The sequence below is a fragment of the Vicugna pacos genome, chromosome 30 (assembly GCF_048564905.1).
Source record: "Vicugna pacos chromosome 30, VicPac4, whole genome shotgun sequence".
NCBI lineage: Eukaryota > Metazoa > Chordata > Mammalia > Artiodactyla > Camelidae > Vicugna > Vicugna pacos.
Window position 1 is genome coordinate 4,054,858 of NC_133016.1, and position 17,704 is coordinate 4,072,561.

Genomic DNA, 17,704 nt, shown 5'->3' on the forward strand with positions numbered 1-17,704 from the left:
AACTACAGGTTAGTGCAAATGAAATGGTGGAGTGTTGCAGAATCCCCTACATCATATCTAGGAGTAGCTGAGAATGGTGGAGATTTTAGTGAATTATCGATTAAAAGAGCCGCTGACATTTAGGAATGTCCATAAACTGTGGCCCAGTCAGGGTTTTTAAGTGAAGCAAAAATTACCCAGCAATGGAGTTAATAAAATACATTACTCAAGAGCATCAGCTTTAACATTTGCCCCAGAAGAACTATGTCGTGCTTTTCAATTACAAATTGAAATCATTTTAATTTAGTCCTGTCTGATTTTAATTCAGGTGTTAACTCGGTTCTTGTAATCTGACCTGGTGAGAATGTCTAGTTCTTGTAATACCAAAGCATGTCTCTCATCCTACAGCCATCAAGAAAAAAGTAAAAAACAAACATTTTCAAATAAAATCTTCAAATTTATATTCTATGCATATATAACAATTCTTTTCCCTTTACTGACCTGTCTGTTTCTTTGCCAAAGGCCCACTGTGCTTGGAGGACTGTATTAAGACAGCTTTCAGAGCGCCTCTTCAAATGCTGTTGCTTTATGTCATCCAAAAACCTTTCTTTCTTTTCACTCCATCAGAAAGCATCATTTTAGAAGGAGGTACATTTGTGACAGGAGTCATGTACTGTTTATAGCTTAGGAGTGACTGTAATAAATCCTTTAGTTCCCTGAGAAATATATTGAAAAATTAACTGTGTATGTCAATTAGAAAACTATTTTGAAGACTATTATTTTAAAGGATATATTTACTAAAAAGCACTGATGACATTTCCCCTTGATTAAAAAAAAATTATCACCAAATTGCTTGGCAAAAATTCTGCTGCAGTATCATTCTTTTCTGAAATTGTATTTTTTTTTTTTTTTTTTTTTTTTGCAAATTGGTCTACCCTAAAATTGGAGGAAAGAGTTATTTAAAAGTTCTCTTTTTGTCTTGGAAAAAGAAACAAAAACATTTCGGGCATTTCCTTAAACATATTGAGTGTAACAGAGAATGAACAATCAAAGAAGGAAGAATAGATTAATGGCTTTGCTATTATAATATACATATGCATATAAAATATATCATTTTCATTAATGTATATATCAATTCATTAATTTCCATGCATTAAAGCTTGTTTGTCTCTTCAAAATTATTTCATGTGTCAGATACAAGTCCTGTCCTACCTTAATATTCAGGGATATTTTCAACAAGTAAGTCTTGGCTTTTATTATTTTTCAAATTATCCGCATAACACCCACTAAAACATCATCGTCATCATATATGTCCTAAAATAGCCCAAGTAAATTTATTTATTAATTTATATACTTAAGGATAAAAAATTTTATCTAACTCATAAGTAACATTCACATATCTGATGTAGAAACTTTAAGTAGTTTTGCTTGTATTCATTAATGGATGCTTTGACATGGAATATATGGATTTACCCTTCAGTTTAACTTGTATTTTCAAAATATGATTAAATCCTTTTTTTAAATGAGGGATAGAAGCTCATTTTCCCCCAAAATAACCATGAGTGAACACAGTACAAAGGTGGCTCCTGTACAGAACAATACACCTTTCAATCTCAGTGCATATCTTTGGGAAGTTTTCTTTATTTTATGCTGGTTTACAGATGACTCGTGATTTAATTAGCTTGGTTAAAAATCTTGATGTTACTTCTAACCAGAATAAAGTTTTCCTAAAATGTTGGCATAGATTGGCAGATCATGGAGTTATTTCTAGTCTCCTCACATTTCTCCAGAGATACTAATACACTGTTCCTAGGGGACAATTTTCACTAAATATGAAAAAGCATGGACAACGACTACATATATGTGAATATGGGTGGAAATTGATTGAGTAACATGGTGCTCTGAAAGTTCTTGCCCACAAGAGGCTAATATTCTTGTGATATCTTATAATACCCTGTATTTGTACTTGGAAGAAAACCACATTTTTTTTTGCCCTAGTCATTTTCACAAAACATCCTGTCTATTATAAATGGAAATTTCAAAGATTTTACCTGTCATCTATTTTAAGATTTTCTTCTCTGTCAGAATACATTTACAGATTGGAAAGAAATGGCTTCATCAATACTGCTTAAAACCAGTTTCATATTAGAATATTGCAGACAATTTTTAAAAACATTTCACTACTTGGCAGCAATAATTTATTGTGTTTTTGATAAACTAATACTAGGATTTGTATATTGAGTTAATAAAAGGGAAGAAACAGAACTTTACATCTCATAACTATGTGCATTAAAATGCATTAAGCCATTTTCAAGAAACCAACATAATACAGAATGTGTCAAAAGCACTGTTTTATTTTACTCATTTTTCGTACCATCACCTATTTTAACCATTGAAAAAAACCTTGAAGACGATGCCAGTGCTGCAGATGAATTAATGAAAGAGCACTGATGGACCTGGAGAACTACATGCACGCCGATAAATACGTCTTGCTTTTAAGTCAGAAGAGCAGGTGTCCTATAACAATTTTTTCTAGGGTTTTGGGAATCCTTCTCGCCATTCTCTGTTAGAGGATACAGGCTCAGAGGAAACCAATGAGATTTTACTTGGGATCAGGAGGTATTAACTCTGCCTTGCCTTCTGTAAGTAGTCTCTATTTCAATGCTAACCTTGGAGAACTGTGACCAAGCACCCCCTTCTAGGACAGCTCATTGAACTTATAAAAGCTGTCAGTTTATAAGCTCTTTTGTTCAAAATAATCACATCTTGAAATTTGGCCATATGTGCTTAAAACCTTCCCCTGGAGAAGCTGAACTTCTCCCATCTGTTGGTTTTTCTCAGGAAGAAAAAAAATCATGGGTCCCCATTAAGGAGGTGGCATTACTCTGCAAGTGGTGGTTCAGGACTCAAAAGTGAGAAGGCAGTTTGCCAAGCAAGCAGGATGTGGTGGATGGCAAAATGTGTGTGTGTGTGTGTGTGTGTGTGTGTGTGTAGGTAAATGAATGGAATCTGCAAGGGAAAAGATGCAGCCATAACCTGGAAGGATTCAGGAAGCACAGCAAAGGCCTCGGCACCCTGCTGCCTCAGTCTTGGAAGTGAAGAAGTGAGCAGAGGACCCGAGAGCCCCTGTCATGGACCAGGTCCAGGACGGGTGCACTGGCTCCATCAGCACTGAGGTCTGGGCAGCATGCAACACCTCAGCCCCAGGCACTGCCAGGAGTCGGGGTGGTCAAGGTCAAAGAAGCCCCTATTTATGAGAATTTGATCTCAGATACAGGATATGGGAGGAGTAAAGCCATGGGCAAAAGGTTTGTCTGTCCCTGCTTTTTACCCCTGGGATTTCCTTTCTGAATTTCCTGGATCCTCTCTTCTGATGCAAGGACCAACCACTGGTCTAGCAACATTTTAGTGGCTACTTCCTTGGCCCGGTTACAAAATCTGTGTCCTGGGGAAACGACCTGGGCAAAGAGAAGGGAAAACATGTTAGACATACTTGAGCGGATGGATTTAGCAAAGAACAAGTTTCCCTTCTTTAATCTTCAAATTGTTACTGAGAAATACAGCGATTTCCCTTAAGATAATTTTTAACGTTGTCATTGTTTCATTGAAAGGTTTCTTTTTTTTTTTAAATAATCTTCACAAAGATTTTTGGATGCAAAAAATAGTTACCATCCAATCTTAAATATTTCAGCAGTCTACTATTCACTTGCGTCACTGGCCATTTTTCAAGGACCCTCCATCCCCCTTTGGTGACCTGTTTTCTTGTCATCTATTCAGCATCCACTAATCGCGCTAACCATGCGTGACCATTCTTCCGCAACTCCACTCCCCTCCACTCACCACCCCTCCAATACAAACACACACACACACACACACACACACACACACAACCCCCCACCCCCGCACTGGCACAAGAATTGCACGTGCGTCACACAACTCCCGCGAGACCTTATGCTTATTTTCACCTTCGATCTTTCTACAAGTACACACGTGGGCACGGGTTTTCTGAGACGCTTCTCCAGCTCTCAGTCCATCCTCTCACCCCTCGCTCTGTTCTTGAGCCTGTAGCTCCTCTCGCAGGCACCAGGTTCTGGTGGAGTTGGTGCTCTGCGGGCTCGCGGGCGCTCGCGCTCTCTCGCGCTCTCTCTCTCACGCTCGCTCTCTCTCTCTCTCTCTCTCTCTCTCTCTCTCTCTCTCTCGCTCTCTCGCTCTCTCGCTCTCTCGCTCTCTCTGTACCCCCCCCCCCCGTCTCGCTCTGCGCTCTGGTCCTCTCGCTCTAGCTCTCCATTCCCTCCTGCCCCATCTACCTACCTTTCATTAAATGGACAGAAACACGCACAGACACCCACACAGTCCTCTTTACTCCATCACTTTACCCCACCGTCGACGACGACTTGCAGCTGCCTGGAATCAAGGAGACAAAAGCTTGATAAAAAGAGTCTTGAAGGTTGCTTTCGGGTCTCGGGGATCCCCTCCGGCTTCGGGGTCACCTCTTTATGCCTCATCTCAAATTACTGACCGGAAGACCTTCACCCTCTCCCAGCTGCTTTGCTGGGAAAGCGAGGGCAGGGCCGCGGCGAGCATCCCCCAGCACCCGCCGGCGCGCGCACCCACGTGGGCTCCCAGCGCCGCAGCAGCAGGTGCCGGGAGGTGGAGGTCAGGCCGGGAGCCCCGCGGCAGCAGCATCCCAGCTGCGACCGCCCTCCGGTCCACTCTCAGGGCCCTTTTCTCTCTCCTCCTCCGCCTTTTGAGGTGACCCTAGTCTTAGCAGCACAGCGTCTCACCGCTTTCTACCTCGGTTAATTCTTCCTACGCCCACCTCGTCACCGCCATCATTCCCAACTGGAGCCGCAGCCCGGGCTGCGGAGCGGCAGACGCGGGGTCCCGGGCCGCTGAGGCGGTGGCCGGGGGTCGATGGCCTCCGCGCGGCCCCGAGGTGCGGCCGGCGGCCGGTGGGCGTGGGCTGAGTCCGCAGCGGGGAGGGCGGGACGGAGCGCGAGGGGAGGAGGCGGCGCTGCGCGTCCGGGACCAACTCCCCCACACTCGTGCGCTCCTGCCCGCCCCCGGCCTCCCTGTGTTTACTGTTCTTCATTTATTCGCATGTTCCAAGCTGTTTTTTTTGGGGGGGCCGTTTCCCCAGCAACTCTTCCCCCCCTCTCTCCCGAGTTTAACGCGCTGCACGCGCTCGTGTCTGTCCAAGGTGGGGTGGGGTAGGAGGAGATCCGTGTTTTCCTCGGGGAGCTTAAATATCCTGGGGAGGGTGGAGGAGGATTGCGAGAAGCCTGTGTCTTTGCCGGGGCAGTTTGTTGGGGGCGACCTCCGCATCAGGCCAGGTGATAAAAAGCGAAACTTTTAATACTGCCTTTGCCTCCGACGCGCCCCTGCCTCGTCTCCCAGCCTGAGACCGGAGTAAATCGCAAAGCCTTCACCCTCGAGAGGAGACAGAAACCTTCCACTAGACAGATGGGGTATGAGGGGTGGAGGACAGATCGACCGCAATTTCTGATCGTTAAAAAGTGAAAAATTGAACCCCGAAGGGGATTTTCACATGACGGCCCCTCCCCCTTGCACGCCTTTTCTCCGGCGCGAGGATCCAGCTCGGGATTTGCCGGCGCCCTTCTGGCCCCCTCGGCCCAGGCTGGCCAAGTGACGGATCTCAGCCTGGTCCTCACCCCCTCCTTCTTCCCTCCCCCAGGACCGGAGCGGGTGTGATGTCCTTGCTGCCGCCGCCGCCGCCCCATTCCGCCGCGCACCAGCCCCGGGGGCGCCGGCAGCGCGGAGCCGCCCGATTCCGCCCCGGCCCGGGGCTTCCAGGAGGGTCGCGCAGCCCCAGGCTATGACTCAGGCGCCCACTTGGTAACTCTGCCATCTTCCTGCTCCCTCCGCCTCCCTCCCGTCCCCGCCCCCCTTTGCCACCCCGGTTCCCCTCCACCACCCTCCCGCCCTCCTCCCAGACGCCCACCACCCGCTCCTCTTTCCGCAAGATCGCAGAGGTGGCGCGGAGCCCGGCGAGCCGATGACGGACCCCTTCCTCCTGTCTTCAATGCCTCAGCGGAAGAGCCCCAAGGGCTGGGGAGAGGAGGGCTGCCGGACATCCTCCCGGGGGGGCTGCTCCGACCTGCTGCTCGTGGTGTATGAAACCGGGGACTGAGCGAGCCCCAGCCGCCGCCGCTGCCCGCTCCGTCGCTACCGTCGGTCTGGACTGGCCCCCGCCTCGCCGCGCCCGCCGCCCGGCCCCGGCCCCGGGCGCCCCAGGGCTCGCCCCGCGCCCGCCGCCGCCCGCGCGCCGACTGCCCGCGCGCCCTCCTGACAGCTGCGGCGGCGGCGGTGATGCAAAGGAGGAGGGTGCTGCCGCCGGCGGCGCTGGTGGTGGCTTTCGGCGCCCGGCTGTGAGGCGAGCGTCATGGTGGGGATGCTGGCTTCGCGGCGGTGAGAGCGAGCGCGAGCCCGGGGCGGAGGACGCTCCAGTTCGGATTTTGCTGCTGTGTGGGCTCGGACCTGCTTCTTCTTCTTCTCTCTGTCTCTGTCTCTGTCTCCCCCCCACCTCTCTGCCCCCCTCCCTCTCTACCCCCTCCCCACACTTCATTTGTTCTTGGTTTGCATATTTAAAACCTCTCTCCACTCCGTCCTCTCCCCAACCACTGGAAGTCTTCCCGTCTCTAAATGGAATTAGTGGAGATCGGAGCCTCTGGTGTAACGAACAGACATGATCTATGGACGCAGTTTGTTTCACAGTGAGTGCCTTTCCCGCCGCGCCGGTCCGCTCCCGGGGCCATCCTCCCCGCCTCCCCTCCCTCGTGGCCGAACGCGCAGGGAGAGCCTCTCGCCAGCACCGCGCTCCCGCCGGACCCCGCAGTCCCCGCGAGTCTGGGGCAGATGTAAACTTTGTGTACTGCAGCTTAATAGAGCCGGGCGTGGGGGCGGCGCAGGGCAGTGGTGGCTGGGTCGCAGAATCTGCCGAGGAAAACAGGCTGTCGGTGTGCGGGAGCATCCCGGGCAGAGAGGTGCCAGTTGCTGGGGGCGGGCACGTGCGGAAGAGGCCGGGGAGTGGGCCGGAGCGAGGTCGCGGTGAGAGGGGGGGGGACAGGCCGAGCGCGGGGCCGATGGTTCCTGGAGGGAGAAGGAACATGCCTCCTTTAGGGGCTTCTGGAGCTCAGCGGCCCCAGCCTCACTCCAGGAGGTAGTTGGCGATGCACCTGAACGCGAGGCTTGAGGGCAGGGCCAGTGCAACCTCAACTCTTCCGGAGAGCGGTGTTGCTTCACGAGTGTGCGGTACCCGCGCAGTTGAGGGCGGAAGGAATCGGAGGAAAATAGCGTGAGAAGTCATCAAGTACACGGCAGTGTGAGAGAACGCGTGTGGAAATGTCAGCGCACACCGCCACGCAGTTACAAGGCTGGCTTTGCTGATGTGTTAGTCCCAGTGCACGTTGCACAACGGATTCCGTCAAAACAGGGAGAGCAGAGTGAAAACACCAAACCTACATCTTGATACCGAGGGCTGTATACCTCTGTGTGTGTCTGTGTGTCTGTGTGTCTGTGTGTCTGTCTGTGTGTACAGAATCATGGCAAGTTAAAGTACGACTTTTTTCCCCTTCTTATACACAGACAGTAACGATTGACGTTTTCATCTAAAAGCAGAGGACCAGGCTAGAGTACAAAGTAAAATAATTGCTGTCATTTCTCAAATACTCATATCGAGGCCCACATACTTTTCTTGGAATAACCTTTAAGCATAAATTTGTAAGCTCCTGTAGTGAGCTTGAGTTTAGGAAATCATTATGAATTACGCCTTCCCTTTTCCAAATACGTTTCAAGTGGACGTATAATAGTCTACCTAATGGAGCTTAGAGCTTTTAGGTAATGGAGCAAAAGAGTAAATAATAAAAATAACACAGAGAAGGAAAAATCAGAAATTATGAAGACTAGATTATTTTAATACTTTTCTAGTTTTCGGTTTTGTAAAAATAAAATATGGAAATAAAATATGTCAAGTTTCAGTGGTCTTCGCAGATTTACTGTCAAGTTCCAGATCGGAGTCTCCTTCTGACACTGAAGATTGGCTCAATAAAATTCCTATAGAAACCACCTTTCACAAAATTGTAAACTATTTCTGGATAATACTAAATATTAAAGTTCAGGCTAGAAGAGATTAATTTGTAGCTTAAAAATGCTGAGGACGGGGTTACTTGAGAGTTGAGTGTTTTATAGGAAACATTTTCTTATGCTGCTCAATGCCTTCAATCCTTGTTAATCTGTTTTCCTCCTGTTCCCCTCCCCCATCTGCCACAGAAGTTGCCTAAGTACTTACTTTCTAAAGTACAATAACATTGTTGATGAAAATACAACTTTTCCTTTTCATTCTTTTGCCTGATGTCCTTCTGTCTCCCTTTAGAGATACTAGCAAAGTCATCCATAAAGAGCAGCTCAGACACTCTTGAAATCCTACTGTAATGTGACATCCGTTGGTGACAATGTTGCCTTTTGGTCTTGAAGTTGGCATTTGCCTTAGGAGTCTGGGTCTCAGACATCCTTTACTTGTATTACTTTCCGAAGAGATCCCCAAGTTGCTCTGATTTGTACATAGTGAATCGGTTTTTGTTAAGTTCTGAGTGGACTCAGAACAATTAACAATAATAAAGTAACTTTTCTTGATATCATTTTAACTTTAAATTATACTATGTTGTTAAAGAGTTTGGTCACTTCAGTGTACATTAATCTTTCTAATTTTTCTTTTCTGTTTCAGTTGTAGCAAGTTTAATCATCCTCCATTTGTCTGGGGCAACCAAGAAAGGAACAGGTGTGTTTCTTTGAAAAAAAAATTGCAAGCGGAAGACCTCTAATTACTTGCATTTTCCTATTTTTCCCATATTCTTAATATTCCAGAATATCTGAACATTTTATAGTCTGTATAATTGATTGGTTTCGACTAAGACAACATTTAGAAGTTAATTTACTAATGGATATTATAAGAATGTCCTCTCTATTTTTAGTTTTAGAGAAAATTAGATAATGGCTCTTTTAAATTTCTTTCCTTCTTCTTTTTTTTTTTAAACAGAAAAGCAAGCCACCTCCGAAACACAGAGGTCTGTGCAGTGCGGCACTTGGACAAAACATGCGGATGGAGGCATCTTCACCTCGCCCAACTACCCGAGCAAGTACCCTCCTGACCGCGAGTGCATCTACATCATAGAAGGTGAGGGGGCGGCGCCAGAGCTGGAGAGGACACTGGGCCAAGTCTGGCCATCTCCAAGCTTTGGATGGAAAATATGCACCCAGACATTACAAAAATTGGTTTTGGAGACCATACACAGAAATATCTCTGAGTGAATCAACTAGCTGTAAAATCGGGGATCAAGCTAATATTGAAATTATTTCTAATGGTTTATAAACAGATAAACTCTGGGGAAGAAAAAGAAATCAACAACTTAGTTTATTTTGCAGTTGACTTAATTGATTTGGAATTCTAAATTAATGGAATGGACGCATGGTTGGCAAACTATTTCCTAATGTGTAACACTTTTGGCAACTGGTATTTGATTGGCTTACCAATGATTAGAATAGCCTATATGTTTGTTATTTTTCTCTTTAGTAATATGAAGCACAAAAAACATACTAATGTCAGAAATAAACTTATAATCTTATTTTCCAAACATCAGTCTGAGTAGCAGTTGCCTTAGTTTGTGCTAACAAGTGCATTTTCATACTTTTCATGCCAAAGTCTCGATTCCAAATGACGATGCTTCTTTTCATCATTTTTTCCCTAGCTTGAAGGATGAAAAAATGCTGAAAAAGGGATTCACTTCTCTTTGAATGTTTTCCATTTCCATTACCCTTGTGGACACCTCTCTTATTAAGTACAATTTAAAATATATATATGAACATTTCCTCCAGTGACAGAAGTTTTCAATATTATAAGCGTTAATATCTAATAGCCCCAAACTTGCAATCTTTCCAACCACCGCACCACCCACACACACACACACACACACATACACACACACTCACACATAGAGCTACCTTAATGAAAAGAATGTGTTTGCTCACCATTTACCTATAAGTGAAGGGCACTTTGATTTGATAGGTCTTTCAAATAAACAAGGTTTTCTGGTCTGATTTAAAAAATTTCATTTAGAAATGAGTGTTTTTCTTTTTGTAATTTTCGAGCCAAGATCCTTCCTCTCTTCTAGTCATGCGTCAAGTTGAACTTTTAGCGAAGACATACCATATTACAAGAAAAAGGAAAAGGAATAAACACTGATATAAAAGGTCAAAGCTAAGTAACTGAGCTCTGGCAGTTTTTCTTCCTCTTATGATTGATAGAAAAGGAAATTGAAATGTGGAAATCCTGGTTTAAAATTAGTTGTTCTTTCTATCAAGTTAATATTACATATCTCCTAAATGTTGTAGTACATATAATATTATAACTGCGTCGCGTAGTGCTAGTTTAAGATCCTCGGTTGATTGAATTTGAGGATGTAAAGCCCACGGATGCAGATATGGGGGGCCAAGTAGGGAACTTGAGCATCCTTGGATTTTGGTGTCCACAGGGGGTCCTGGGAAAAAACCCTCCCCTGCTCCCACCCCCAAGCAGATACCTAAGGACAACAGTGTGTATATATACATATATATGTATATATATATGTATACTTATAAACACTTAATCATAGGAAGTTGGTATTTTTGTTGTCCCTACTTTACATGTAAAGAAACTGAGGCACAGAAATGTTAAATATCTTGCTTAACTTCATATAATGTAATTTGTGTTTTGAAGCAACAGTATTTCAAAACTCCAGATTATTAAAAAGAATAATATCAACTAATTCTCTTGCTCAGAGGATTAACTTAGAAGAAAATCTTTGCATGTTAATTATTTTCATGTTTATTATTATTGATAATTTAACAGCATTGCTAACACTTGATGTTAATGTCATGCACATATTTGCACTCATTTATAATCATGCCAAGGATAAAACCTGAAGTTGGTAAATGAACAGAACCTCCTGTTACTATTAATCATACTTCTATACCCTTCTTGGAATCCTTCATATTAGCCTTTTTTTATTCATAGTTTAACAAATATTTATTGAACAACTACTAAGAAACAACCATGCTTGTAGATACAGTTTAGAGAGTATTGGATGAAACAGACATGGTGTTTGCCTTATGGAACTTACAATACCATCTGGGGACTATGCTTTTTTCAGTAAACGATCTAAAGGGGCCCTGAAATGAGCAGTGTTTGGAATAGGGAGAAAGGCAAAAAGGCTGTAAGGAGGAAGAGATGCTTGCACTCAGTTTTAAAGAACGTTCAGGAGATACTCATTCCCCAGACAGAACAGCATGTGCACAAGTTCAGGGACACGGCAGGGCTGCTCGCCCACGTGTAGTGTCGTGAGGCTTCAGCACAGAGTGACGGGAGGGACAAGCGAGGCGGCTAAAGGGTAGGTGGTCTCAGAGAAAGGAGAACTTGCTATTCCGTCTTCCACCCAGGGAAGTCTGGACTTAACGTTGCAGACAGTGGAGTGCTATTGAAATAATTTAAGGAGAGGAATGATGTGGTGAGATTTTGAGGAACTAACTGGAGAAAAAATACATACGCTAAAACTATTGTGAAACACCAAATAAACCGTGGTAAACACATGAAATATGGAAGTGAGGTTGATGGCGGAGTCAAGGGAAGAAATGAGAGGTATTTGGGAAACTGAATCTTGAGTGAGTGGATGTGGGGACAGGAAAATAGGCAGTCCCAGGGCTCTTCTAAAAGTTGTGGCTTGATGACTTGTTAGAAGGAATTGCTGTGCTGGATGAGGAATAGAGGTGGCCAAAGGGGGTTTAAAGGAAAAATAATGTGTTCAATTTGGTATTTACGGGGATGTTTTATAAAGAGATTGGATATGTGGCTCTTTAGCTCGGTGGAGAATTCTGGTATGAAAAATATATATATTTATAGGTCATAAATATAGAGATTGCTATTGAGGCTGTTAGCATGAATGAAATTATCTAAAGGGTATTTGGAGCACTGTTTTTCAGTCCTTTTGAAAAAAATACAGATGCCTGGGTCTCTCTCCAGGAATTCTGATTTAATTGGTCTTAGATGGAGCTGCAAATATTATTGTATTAGAATGTCTCTCCATTGGGATGCCACTGGCATCTGGAGATCTAGGCTCGAGAGGAAAGAAGACATAGAACAAATTTCTGGAAAATAACATGTAAAGGACGGCAGGGTTGGGAGAAAGGCAACATGAACTGTAAAAAAAAAAAAAAAAGCCAGAGAGTGTCAGGATTATATTTTATTCTGTAAGGCACTAATTTTCAAGTAATCATGTATCTCAGTTCTGGATACATTTTGATACCCAGGCCTGCAAGGCTTTCGTTTTAAAGCTGTTCAAAGGTGACAGTCAATGTGTGTTTAAGAACTGGTGTGGAGGGGACAGCAGTCATTCAGAATGATCGCTGACCACATGGGGAGCAGGCCCAGCTGTGCCAGGTCTTAACTTTCAGGTTTCTGGAGGGTGTTGGTCTTTGAAGAAAGCCAAGTGCGTGGGAGGCACTCAAAGGACTCAAGACAGCTATTCACAAACTAGGATCAAAGGGTGGATATTCCAACCCATGTAATGGCTAGTCTGGGGGGACCCTGGCTGAATATCAGTCTGGGATGCCAGAATTTTGAACTGTTTTGGCCATGACAAGGGAGGGGTGGGAGGATATGAGTAAATGCGTCCACATGAAGCTTTAGAGAGCTGCTCGCCCTAGCAGGCTCCGCCGTGATTGTTAGAGCGCTATTGACACGTTTATGAAGATATGCTATTTACAGTCGGCTCAACAATGACCCTTTTTGGGAAATCCACAAAGACAAGTACTGTGCTTGAGTGCTGAAAAAAAGAAGATGGATAGATTTTTTTATCTTTATTGAGTAGATTTAGAGAGGAGCTTTTTTTTTTTTTAAAGCAGTTTTTCCCACATAAACAGGAGTTGGATTGGAGGTATACAGACACTAGAGAAGGTGGGAAAACACATGAAAGCCTGAAAGAGTACAGTAGCTTACGACACGTAATGTGCCTAAAGGAGTCTGAGCTTGAGCTGTGCACAGGGTGAAAAGACCCTGGTGGTTTGAGCTGTAGCACACTTTCAGAAAAGCTACATGTCCAGCGCGTTGATCATTTTCCTAAAGCTGATAGAGAGTTGGTGAATAAGTTTAAACCTGAGAGTGACATGATAAGACCTGTGTTCTAGAAAAATGACTCTTCACATCCTTGGATACACACCTTGATCGGATCGAGACCTCTGACTGGGACTTTTGATTGTGTAACTCCTTGCTGGACAAATCTCAGGGGGTTTCTGACCATCAGACTGGGTTCTCCCAGAGATATGGGAAAAGTGACAGAAAGATGCTTCTTTACTTTTTAAACCTGAGTTCGCAGCCTTTCACAAAAATACTGCGATTTGTTCAGACTGTATTAGACACTATAAAGGTCATTTTTATATCAGAACAATATCTTTTGCAACATCATCAGTTTTAAGAATCATCCTTAGACACTCTTATAAAAACGTTATCTCTTAGACTGCTAAGTGTAACAAACCTGCTTTGTGTTTCTATGCGTAATCGTGATCAAAGTTTGTTAAAACGTATTTAGCTAAAATCTGAAGTAGAATCATAAAAATTGAACTACAGCTTTAAAAAGGACCTTCTAGACATAGTTTTTCTTTCCTGTTTTTTTCAGCTGCCCCAAGACAGTGCATTGAACTTTACTTTGATGAAAAGTACTCTATTGAACCGTCTTGGGAGTGCAAATTTGATCATATTGAAGTTCGAGATGGACCTTTTGGATTTTCTCCAATAATTGGACGTTTTTGTGGACAACAAAATCCACCTGTAATAAAATCCAGTGGCAGATTTCTGTGGATTAAGTTTTTTGCTGATGGCGAGTTGGAATCTATGGGATTCTCAGCTCGGTACAATTTCACACCTGGTAAGTGGTGGCTTGTTTCTTCCCTTCTATCTTTTTCTTCCTTGGTCTATTGTCATAGTATGAAAACTCTTGTAAGACAACTTTACAATTTTTCACAGGTTCCCAGTTCTATTTAAAACCAAACCTACAATGCTCTCACTTTTTGTTTCATAAATTCTGAAAGGAAAATAATTTTTTCTTAAAATTTAGCCTGCAGTAGAGGTAAAGCCTGGAGACTCAGAGGTCTACATGGTCATCAGCAACACAGTTCATTGATGGGACTTACATTATGCTGAAACGTGTAATTTGAGACACAGTCTGTAATAGAGAGATTAATTATACATTGAATCCCAGAAAACTTGAAAAGGCAATTGCAATATTGTAAAATGTATCCATCAAAATGATCTTTGGAGAACTTGAGTAAAAAATTCATTTGTTCTGAAAATTATAACTTTTAAAGCAAATGGATCTTACTGTATAAAGCAGTCTAATTTCTTTTTAGAAATGCAAATTTCTGAAAGTTGCAATGAAAGGACAAATGAACCTCATTGCAGCCAAATATTCATTTGCAAGGTCTGGCTGGCATTATCTGTTATTACATAATTATCCATTCTGTGTTTATTTTCCTTTTAACGTGTTAAGATTAAAAAGGGTCTGTAATGTTGACTGCCTTACTTAGGGTGAGTTATTTATTACAACAAAAATAGTTACCACATTTTTAAACTGCAAGAACATCAGGCTGAAGTAATTTGAGATTTGATAAAGGAAAGTAATTTTTTAAAATAAAAATGATTCAAATTACCTAAAGCACATTATTTATATAGAGTTACATATTTTTCAAGTTTGTACGTATTGTTTTACTCAGATTATAACAGGCAATACATTAAATTGGAATATATGTAAAACTTGTTCAAGTTTCTATTCTAAGTTACAGAAGTAGCATCAGAGCAGGGCTATGATGCTCAGTTCAAGCATAACATTGTTTAGAATAATATAAGATTTATGATGATTTTCATTATATTATGGCTTAATAATACAGTAATTTAGATAAGACAGATATTAACTGTACCACATGCATTCGCCTTAAACATTAGGAATATTTTTTGTGATATGACTAAGAGACTGGTTTTTATTATGCTTTGCTAATATCGGATCGGTTGCAGAAGTCATGGGTATTTCGCAGGTGACAATGAAACTAACTGACGTGTTCCAAAGAAGTGTAAAACATTGAGATTATTTTACTCGGGCTGAAATTGTCAATGGAAATGTGTATATATGTATGTATATATATATATTTATATTTTTATTAACTGGTAAGTTTTAGTATAAACCAGGACCTTAAAGATAGTGGCACAGGGTATGGTCTGGGCTTTTGTAAGTTATATTTTCTTCTTGAGGTTGGCGATCATGGGAATGATGTTAGTCTCATAAGGAACGTAGGGTCGGCCAACATATTTTATCCACTTAAGCAATGCTATCCATGTTTCTAGCTCCACTTGAGACACATCAGTGGTGGTGCTCGATCTGATATCCTAGGTTTTGAAAACCCTTTTTGTTCCTGTGCACTGTTCTTCTTGTTCCTTTTTTCATGAGAGTCATCTTACATGAAGTAAGATGGGAAGAGGAAGATAGATGGGGAAGATTTTTATTACCAGGAACAAGTGAATCAGAAAGGGATGTGAGGAGATGATTCCATGAAATTAACGATGAGTTAAGGATGAACTGAGGGCTTCTGTGTCACCCGGATAAACTAGAGTAAAGTGTACCAGGACACCTGCACGTGGCATCTGAAGGCAAAGGAAGACCATAAAGGGGAGACTTGTAAACCTCCATGCCTGCAGAAGTTGGCGTGCTCTGGCCCCAGGCCACTGCCTGAGTGGCACCATAATCTACAAGTCATTCCAGAAAGAGGCGATATAGAGGAAGCCACTTAGTTAATGAAAGAGGAAGGGGGCAAGGCTTAGTGGTGATTTAGATGGCGTTTAGGGAATAGGGAGTCGGGCAGGTTTTAGTTGAATTTGGGCTTAAACTTGTTTGGTAGTCCACTTCACGTGGTGATTTGGGGAAATGGAGAGAGCAGATTTCCTCAAGTCAGCTTACTGATTTAAGTTATAAAGCACTGCTGAAATCTTGAGGAATGCACATGATGAGGGGACCTGCCCACCAGGGCACCCCGAGCACTGGACCCCACCCAGCGCGGCTGTGAGGAACTCTAGTTTTGGAAACAAACTGGGCTCTCAGTTCCTGTTTTCCTACTTCTTGCTTGTTGTGAACCTTGGACGTGATGTTTGCTGTTTTAAGCCTCAATATCTTTATTGCAAAATACGGATAACATTGACTACCTCACAAGGTTGTTTGAAGGTTATTGATTACCGACCAATGCATATTTATGAATTTTTTCACTTCCCATAAGATCTCAACTATTTATAGCTAATATTTTATCAGTTTGATCACATGTTCTTCAAAAGCAAAGGAGGCTTGGCATAGTTTATTGACAGAACAAATGCCCCAGGTTTTTGACATTACAGCTGCTCTTTCCCTGATTTTTGGGGGGGTGATTGTGTGAAACATACCTACACAATGTCACTTTTCCTTGTTAGGTTCATTTAAATGGGCCCAGGTCTCCACGTGAGGGTTATGGCTATTTCTGATGGCAGTCACAGACATGTCAGGGCGGAAATAGCCTTGGGAAGGGCACGTGATCTTTATTATTTTTGAGAATTTACCACAAACTGGGATCTAGAGCTAAATTTATAGTCTCAGAAGCTTGATGTCAACACACTGAGAATGTATCCACTCCTAGGAATGGATCACATTAGCCCTGCTAAAAAGACTGAGTATGTATATATACGTGTAAACGCATACAATACCTGTACACATATACACACATGTAAACGTGTGTGCATTTTCAGTAAGAATTCTTGGAATCACAAAGCTCAATGTTTCTTGTATGCAAACATACATGGGTATCCAGGTTGAACGAAAATGACTGTGTAGTGAGTATGAAATCCAAATATTGAAGTTTCATCATTCAACACACATGTTTACTAGCATCCGAGCTGAGGGACATGATAATTCATCTCCATAACATGGATCATTTTCCCAGTGATGCTCAAGGTCTCAGACTGCCTTGGTCAGCTGCCCTGTCCACTTTTAAGCTACCAACTTGCCTGACCAGGTCACTAATTTGGGTCAATTCTTACCTTAAACCTTGTTTCTATCTCTTAGTATCTGAATGTCTTTGACTTTATTTTCTACTCAAGTTTAAAACATAGCTCTTTAATCCTTAGCTCCTGTGTTCCTAGTAGCTGAGCTTCTGGACTGGTGGTAGATGAGAACTAGCCAATGGGAGGTCATGTGTGGACTTGGAGGTAGGAAGTCAGAGCCAGAAAGATGCCACAGATACACTCTGCAAAGGGTTTTCCTGTGTCTTCTGACACATTTTGATGACTCTGCAGGTTTTCTTTCAAGGCTTGTGGTTATTCCTGGGCACCATGCCGTTTCCTGGGCCCACAGCACAGTGATGAATCACCTAGGATTGCGGTCTAGCAGCACGAGAAGGTTTATGAGATTGAACAACAGTTAGAAAGAAGTCAGCTGGTTGGTCAAACCTTGGGGCCTGCAGAAATGAAGGACAGGGTGAGGTTTGAAAAAGGCCAAGGAACTCAGATCCCTGGTGGGAGGCCCCTGAATAGTGCCCACTGGGCAGACCTCTTCTTCCTGTGTAAACACGGTCGTGCTGTGCGCTGTCCTCAACATACACTCTCCCACTTAAG

The 17,704-nt window shown here is 43.2% G+C and overlaps 1 protein-coding gene across 9 annotated transcripts in view; it reads left to right on the forward strand.

Annotated features, from left to right (window-relative positions):
- NETO1 (neuropilin and tolloid like 1) overlaps positions 1-17,704 on the forward strand; it is a 659,228-nt gene that overhangs the window by 567,340 nt on the left and 74,184 nt on the right. For 8 of the 9 annotated variants that reach the window (XM_072952155.1, XM_072952157.1, XM_072952156.1 and 5 more), the window contains exons 3-5: positions 8,723-8,776; positions 9,035-9,172; positions 13,701-13,949. In XM_072952155.1, the coding sequence (XP_072808256.1) occupies positions 8,723-8,776; positions 9,035-9,172; positions 13,701-13,949 (441 nt within the window). Of the gene's footprint in view, positions 1-6,582; positions 6,714-8,722; positions 8,777-9,034; positions 9,173-13,700; positions 13,950-17,704 lie in introns of those variants that run through there. The other variant, XM_072952158.1, reaches the window with a different exon arrangement.